Genomic DNA, 8,455 nt, shown 5'->3' on the forward strand with positions numbered 1-8,455 from the left:
GCGTGTGTGTGTGTGTGTGTGTGTGGGTGTGCGTGTGTGTACACACACACACACACACACACACACACACACAACACACACACATTTATTTATTTATTTTTTTCCGGAATTTTCAGAAAAGTCCACTTTCATCTCTGAAAATGCTGCAAGCTGTTTTATTGAATGTTAAGCTTGATGTTAACGGCTTTTTCACTATATTAATGTCTATTTTGTTCTGTGCCAATAAATTATATGTATATTTCAATGTTACAGCAATAAATACACATTTGGTTCCCAGGGACGAAATACATTTTTAGTTTGGGTTTCGAAATTTAGTGTGTGTACACGTGCGTGTGTGTGCTCAGTTTGTGACTAGCTGCTTTGGTAATAGAAACGGCCGCTTGTGCAGTAAATTGTGTTTGAAACCTTGTGCTATTGCGCTATCATCTGGTCAAAACTCAAAGACTATTGTTTGCCAATAGCCAAATTACCACATAGCGACAACACAACACAATGATTCCTTTCGCTTGTGTTTCCAAACAAATGCTTCGGAAATTAAACAGAAAACAAAATGTGTCAGTCACCACTGAACGTGCCCATGTTTAATACTGTCTTTGTAGGTATTGGTTTAATCTGCTGAATGATTATCCCAATATATTTAGTCGCTCAATAAAGCAAATGATTATCAACTGCAGTGCTATTTACTGTTCTGTAACTTTTCCCGCACAATGCCAACAGCGCCATCGTGTGGAGGCCTATGGCCTTTCCTATTTAACTTAAACTAAGCACTTTATAATTTGGATAATCAACTCACCTCAAGACTAATTTTTAAAAATATTTTTAATTTATAATTGAAATTAAATTCAAACTACGTTTTGATAGCAATCATCCACCTTTTTTCTTTTTTTTGGTAAACGGCGCAAAAAATATTTGTCTCCCTTCCTTGGGCAACGCAGTATGATTTACATTCCACAACTTATACCTAATGTGAATAGTTTTATTTATTTTGTTCTATTCATTGGATTTCAAGGTTTTCTATTAATTTACATGCATCTGAGCATTCACACTAACTCTTTGACCATCTTTTGACCATGGTGACCAGCAACAGACAAGCACATGATGGCAAAGTGACTTGTCGGTTTGTTACAAAAAAATTCAAACCACCTAAATATCAAACTAGAACAAATCATTGACTAGAGATTTGTGACACGAATAAAATCAGTCCCACTGTGTTACTTTTGTCTTTGCACTCAGGTCATTTTAACCATAATTAAGTCTCAATACTGTCTGTATCAATAACTATAACCCCTCTTGAGGATACTGGTACCAGAGCCCAAGCTGTGCGTCGAGGCAAGCCCGACTATATCTAGTTGGAACTCCTCTGCCTTGCACACCAGCTCAGGCTCCTCCTGTCAGAGAGGTCATTTAATTTGCCTACAGCTTATTTCTGTAGCCGGGGATCGGACCGCCAAGGTCCCTGCCTTTTGCCACTGCTCAGCTCACAGGGCACCTGACCCCTTTGGCCCCTTCCACAGGTGGTAAGCCCATGGGGAGGGGTACCCACATTACCCTTTCGGGCTGAGCGCGGCCGGGCCCCATGGGTGCAGGCCCGGCCATCAGGTGCTTGCCAGCGAGCCCAACCTCCAGGCGACCGATAAAGTTTTATTAACTTAATAGCATTGGGCTTTTTGGGCTTGGGCTTTTTGGGCTTGGGCTTGTCCAAAGGCAGCAGCACGTGAAACACACATCTCTCTTCGTCTCATCAATACCGATTAATTGTCTTATCATAAACACATCCGCTGCGCAGGGATACATGGCCAGGAGCTAGCTGAAGGCTAACGGTGGCTACACCATCAGAACGTAAAGTGACAGCCGCCTCCACCAACACAAGTCTGCCTCTCTCAGAAGGCAGTGCTGATGAATATTAATTACTCTATAAGGTTTTATAATTAAAGAGTAAATACATGTATTGCTGTCGTCTTTGTATCAAATATGTCAAGTATAATCACTGTTTACATATTTTAAACATGCTTGTATCCACATACACTTACCCACATAAAATTTCTAGTGGGGATGCAAACCCTCCTTCGCGGTTTTTCGCTGATCGCGGCCGGGTCCCTGTCCCCATCGCATAATCGCGATAAGTGAGGGATCACTGTATACCAAGATACGAATTTTAGACCACATCGCTCAGCTCTCAGTCTCCGTCTGAAACAAGTTAATCTATAACAAAAATATGAAAAAACAATTTGCCACCTATCTTATAGTTATCTCCAATGAACATGTACATTTGTGCAAAGGTTTTTTTTGTATATTTGAAATATTTTTACAAATAGTTTACATTTTAAATCTTACTGTACATAATGACTATTGCACTAAATCGAATCAAATCGCAATATCTGTCAGAAAAAATCTGAATTAAATTTTGTCCTAAAATTATTTATCTCGATTTCTTTTTTTTTTTTTTTCAAAAAAACAATATTGTTCACCATTCCAGGTATTAAACATCTAGTGTTTTAAGTGTATTCAATTGATGATAAGAGAACGATTTGTAAATCATTGTGATCTTTTTATTTACATTTTATACAGCTTTCCAACTTTGTTGGAATTGTGGTTTGCAAAATTAGTATACTAACTGAAGTGGACTTTTACTTTTTCAGGGCTTAATTTCAAGAACAAAGGACTTTGGAGAGGCCTACATTTTGGTTCGCTCCAAGCTGACAAGTCTCAGAGATGCAATGACTGCAACTAAAGGGCTTCTGCCTGACATCCTGGCTAAGAAAAGTCAAGCCGACCAATTCAGGGTGAGTTAAATTGTCGGCAATATTTTTTTCATTATAGATGGTATCAAATTCTTATTTCAGCTGTGAATATTTAAAGCTGTCATCTTGAGTTAATACGACAATAAATGGAATACAGTGAAACTCCTCTACAACGAAACCTACATGGGCGAAAATACCCTGAAAAAATGTTCATGCCTGAAAGGCATTCCCACTTTTCTGCTCCCCTACGACGAAAGGTCCACCAGTTCCGTTATACGGAATCTTTTTCTCTGCTCTTGCCTCGCAACGAGATTCACTACAAGAAAAACAAGCCTTCCGCAAAAGTCTAATCCAACCTCAGCATGCCACAGCGACCTCTACTGCTTCGTTCGGAAACGGCAACAGCAACCACCACACTGGTTTACACATGCGCAGTAGTACAGGAAGTATTTGTTTCAGACACAGCACGAACCTTGCATTGCTAAAATGACTACGAAACGGACCTTTGCAGACCAAGGAGTTAAGAAAAGAAAAGCATTCACGCTTGGAGACAGGATAAAAGTAATGGAAATGAAAGATGGAGGAAGCAAAGTAAAAGACATTATGCAAGAAATTTCTTTCCTTTTTTTTTTCTTTCTACACTGGTTCTATGAAGTGTCAAATAAGTGTATGCTCATATTTATGCACTACGTGTTGGAATAAAAATAAAGAGTACACACGTGTCGTGTGTGTGTGTGTGTGTGTGTGTGTGTGCGTGCGTGTGCGTGTGTTGTTTATATCTGATATAAAATTTGCTACAGTGAAAAGCCCCCTGTTGTGAAAAATTTCTTGCTGCAAACATGATTTCGTTGTAGAGGAGTTTCACTGTATATTAAAGTTAGTCGTGAGAGTTTATGCCAAAGATTTCCTGTTATAAAGATTAACCTCGGCTTTATCCTGTCCACCCATTCTCATGCAAAATAAAGGAATTTTGCAAAAAATTACTTGGGATTTCTAGCGGATATTTTATTGAGTGCGGTGGACCTTTGATGCAGGTATAAATCCCAGTTATGAATGCTAAATATATAATCACGGTGGAACGCTAAATATAGAATCACTGTGGTGACACCTGATGAGAAATGCCACCCTAACATGGAAAATCTCGCTCACTGTAGTGTCAGGTTTCCACCAAGAAAAGGTGTTTATGGACAATTAAATAAACTCATGAGTCGTTGAAATACAGTACAATGGACGAGAAATGTCTCTATGGACAGCGTACAATGTTGCCAGCAAGTTACGAAATGCCTCAACAGGAAAATATTTTCTCTTGTTACGAAAGAACTTTCAAGGTACGAAAGGTGAAAGTGCAGTCTGGGCTGCTACTCGCAGCCCCGAGTTTCCTGAACGCAACATACTTATAGCTGCTCTGCCATTGGCTACGACCGAGCATCTTCCTGGCATCCCATTGGCCAAGAGGGACCTCCACCGTATGTGTCTATGTGTGGAGATAGAATGTGTTTCTGCAGCATCCTTGTGATTCGCCCCTCGGGCTACGAGGCGTTCCGATGGTTTCACGTAAATGTGAACCACCCAGAAAAATTGTTCACCAGTCGGGCGATTGCTCACTATGCTGATGTTTGCCTTGGACATTTTCAAAGGATTGTTAAAAGCCGACAAAATCAAACGTCCTTGGATCAGTTATTTACAAAATGCCAGGCAAAAACCACTTCTGAGAGAGAACATGAACGAAAGAGGGCAAAAAAACGATGAGGTGTGTTAAAAGTTAAATGACCATCATTTTTATTCTTTACTCCATCCTTTGGTTTTTACATTATGCACAACTCTCATTTATTGTGCAATAATCTAATTTGTTACATTTGTTTGTTACATGTTTTGATGCATTTGTATGCTTTAGGAAACATTTTTGTATGAATTTGGGAGGGGGGGGGCTTGGAACGGATTCAGGCATTTACATGGAAAACGCGTCTCTACTTTCAAAATTTTTAAGTTTCGAAATTTCTTCCATAACCAATTAATTTCAGAAGTAGAGGTACCACTGTAGAAGCATTATCACAAGTTATGTTTTATGGTCTGCCCTCAAATTTTAAGATGCACATTTTACAGAATAGGTGTATTAACCAATAAATACCTCTGGATAATACCGGTATTTTTTTCAATGCAACACTGGATTATTTTATTTTAAATGAACGTGGAAAATAGTTACGTACAACATTTATGAAAACCTACACGAAAGATAAAAATAACTGTCACACTGTGTCTTTTTCTCAGGTGATTCAAAAGGACCTGGAAGACTGTGAAGCCCCCATCAAAGCTCTTGAAAATCTCATATCAGGCTGTCAGAGCAACCAGACTCAGTTTGAACAATTGTTTACTGACTGGAAATACCTTAAGAAGACAGTTGAGGTAGGATATAATGAGCTCAGCTTCCTCAAAATCCAATAGGTATCTGATAGCTTGCTGCCATTGTCTGCAGTGTAGACAGAAAGATGTGATATGCTCCAATAGTATGAGGTTGATGCCATCAAAATACAATTCTATATAATCTTATCATTTTGGGCGGCACGGTAGTTGACTGGTTATCACGTCCGCCTCACAGTGCAGAGGTGCGGGGTTCAATTCCGGCTGCGGCCTTCCTCTGTTGAGTTTGCATGTCTCCCCGTGCCTGCATGGGTATTCTCCGGATACTCCGGTTTCCTCCCACATTCCAAAAACATGCATGGCAAGCTGATTGACCATTCTAAATTGACCTTGGTGTGAGTGTGAGTATGAATGGTTGTATGTCTGTGTGTGCTCTGAGTATGTGTGTGCGTGTGCATGTTCACATTCAGGCACGGAGAAAATATGCAAACGCCACACAGGAAGGCTGGAGCAGGAATTCAACCCCGCACCCCTGCACCGTTGTGCTAACCAGCCAACCACCGTGCCACTGTCTCATTTTTTGATTTTATTATATGCCTTATTTGTTGTTCTGTTTTTTTCTTTGAATGTTTTTGGAAGCATTTTTTTCTGAGAAGGTGACCTGCAAACAACACCCATCAATTTTCACCAGTTTCTGAGCACAATGCCACAACAGATGCTCATATGGCAGCCATCTTGAAAAAAGACCGCCACATTGATATTTTTTTGTCTTTTTCTGTGGCTCCCACTTTTTTCTGAAAAAGTGATATTGAAGGAACAATCCTACCAAATACCATGCATGTGTCGCAAAGTTTTTACCTGCTGCACCGCTAATGTTTCCACTCGAAATACATCATGAGCTGATGTGCATATACAGTAATCCATTGCAGTTAAAAATAAAACCCAACTCTGTCGTGAGTGCAACGCTTGTCAGATAATAACGGGTATCTTGGTGTCCTCGGTTTTCGAGCTGTCAGCAGTAGCCTTGACATTTGATATGCTGGAAAAACCCTGGAAATTCTGAAATGTACAAGGTTATGAATGCATTTTAAGAAATGACACTGGTAGTGTTTTTGCTATTGTTGTTTGCAGGTCAATCTGCACGAGAGTGAGAAGAGTATTGTAGATCATGCACATTTCCATGACAATTTCCTAAACATAGAGAAATGGTGTATTGTCATGAAGCAGAAGCTGGAGTCCTTCAAGATCCCTACTGGAGAGTGGAGCTTAGAAAGTCGCGAGGATGAGGCACAGGTCTGAGTCTTCATGCTTACTCCTTTTGTTAATATTGTCACAATCCTTCTATTTATGTATTTTAGTTATGTTTGTTTACGTTCTCAGATACAAGTTGATCTAGTTACTACACCACTCAAAATATGGATCGTGAGCAATTCAGTGTGACATATATTGTTACGAAAGTCTCCTTTTGGTTACATGTACATAAAAAGACAATGTTTGATAGAAATCTTCTGTTGGATCTCATTTGATTTGAATATTGTTGAAAAATCCACTTATGGCTCTGCTGATACAAATTTGGTTTTCAAAACCTTCTGCATAATGATAGTTGAGCTGATATTGAGTGTTTAGGTTTCTTCTTTTTCTTTTGATTTGCTATTGACTATCCCTAGAGAGCACTTGGAGAGTTTCCGGAGAAGAAGATCCAGCTACAACAGATGGAGATACTGGCTGAGGCTGTTTTAAAAAGGACTTCGGAGGAAGGAAGAGTCCACATTGTGGGGGATATGAAGCGTCTTCAAGGTTTATGGTTGGCGTTGTACACCATGAGTCTCAATATTCACAGGTAAAACAAGACGAACGTGGAAGAAAACTTGGCTTGTTAGCATTTAAACAGATTAAAGGAGGCATATTCAGGAATGTAATTCACAATTTTGATCTGGTTGTCAAAGGAGCACCAGAGGTTGTTGCTCGGTGCTCATTTTGTTCCCGACCCACCGGGGACTGTGGCATTTCTAACTATCATGTACTGTGTTATTAATGGAGCCCATACAGATATCTTCACAAGTGTTCTTTAGATGTATTCACATTATATAACTCAACACAGCCCTTACTTGATTAAATAGATCGAACCAAGTAAACGTGATGTGGGAAAGGTTTCTGGTCAGAACATACCTAAATGGTAACTGGACTGTCACTTGTATACGCTTTTCTACCTTTGGTACTCTACACTGTTACCTCATTGAGCTACTGATGATGCAGCATCAGGAGCAACTGCGGGTTCGGTATCTTGCTTAAGGACCCCTTCGACATGGTCGCAACCAAAACCACACTACCTCTGGGCCATGCCGCCCCCAGTAGCATCCATCCATCCATTTTCCGATCCGCTTTATCCTCACAAGGGTCGTGTGGGGTGCTGAAACCTATCTCAACTGTCTTTGGGCAGTAGGCGGGGCACACAATTTGGAGTGCCCAATCAATTTGCCATGCGTGTTTTTGGAATGTGTGAGGAAACCGGAGTACCCGGAGAAAACCCACTGAGGCACGGGGAGAACATGGAAACTCCACATAGGAAGGCTGGAGCCGGTATCAAACCCTGCACCTCTGCAGTGTGAGGTCAACGTGCTAACCACTGGCCCACCCCTGTAGCATATGAAAGAACATATGCAATTGCTACTTAAAAAAAAGCTAGTCATGACAAATTAATTAAAAATGAAGGATTTATTTGGCTACATTGAACAGTGAATAGTTGCGAATGAATCCTTAGTTTAAAGAATACAACGTTATGTCTCATTGAATGCATAAAAGTAAGATAGAAGGAATTCATATTTTCTTATCTGTCCAAAGGATCTGAAGTGTCCAAAGGTCTTCAACTATAACGTGCCGTCACGAGTGATTTATCAAAGGCAGGGTTTAAAGTACACAAATAGAATACAGGTCATTTTTAAGTAATGGTACCTTTGGGGATGGGAATTGAAAAAACAGCAGGGAAGAGTTCCCAGATCACAGTTGGACTTCATTTGATTGTATTTGTCACTGGCTGACTGAGTTATATTTATATCATATATAGATGTTGAAGTAGTGAAATTCAAAGGCAGGGTTTAAAGTACACAAATAGAATACAGGTCATTTTTAAGTAATGGTACCTTTGGGGATGGGAATTGAAAAAACAGCAGGGAAGAGTTCCCAGATCACAGTTGGACTTCATTTGATTGTATTTGTCACTGGCTGACTGAGTTATATTTATATCATATATAGATGTTGAAGTAGTGAAATTGTGTGTGTGTGTGTGTATGTGTATGTGTATGTGTATGTGTATGTGTGTGTGTGTGTGTGTGTGTGTGTGTGTGTGTGTGTGTGTG

At 39.9% G+C, this 8,455-nt stretch overlaps 1 protein-coding gene across 5 annotated transcripts in view; it reads left to right on the forward strand.

Annotated features, from left to right (window-relative positions):
* The window catches only part of syne3 (spectrin repeat containing, nuclear envelope family member 3), a 60,840-nt gene that overhangs the window by 25,724 nt on the left and 26,661 nt on the right, over positions 1 to 8,455 (forward strand). For 4 of the 5 annotated variants that reach the window (XM_019870025.1, XM_019870042.1, XM_019870034.1 and 1 more), the window contains 4 exons: positions 2,640 to 2,783; positions 5,010 to 5,144; positions 6,231 to 6,392; positions 6,767 to 6,939. In XM_019870025.1, the coding sequence (XP_019725584.1) occupies positions 2,640 to 2,783; positions 5,010 to 5,144; positions 6,231 to 6,392; positions 6,767 to 6,939 (614 nt within the window). The remainder of the gene's footprint in view (positions 1 to 2,639; positions 2,784 to 5,009; positions 5,145 to 6,230; positions 6,393 to 6,766; positions 6,940 to 8,455) is intronic. The other variant, XM_019870051.1, reaches the window with a different exon arrangement.

Source organism: Hippocampus comes, unplaced genomic scaffold (assembly GCF_001891065.2).
Source record: "Hippocampus comes isolate QL1 unplaced genomic scaffold, H_comes_QL1_v1.1 scaffold388, whole genome shotgun sequence".
NCBI lineage: Eukaryota > Metazoa > Chordata > Actinopteri > Syngnathiformes > Syngnathidae > Hippocampus > Hippocampus comes.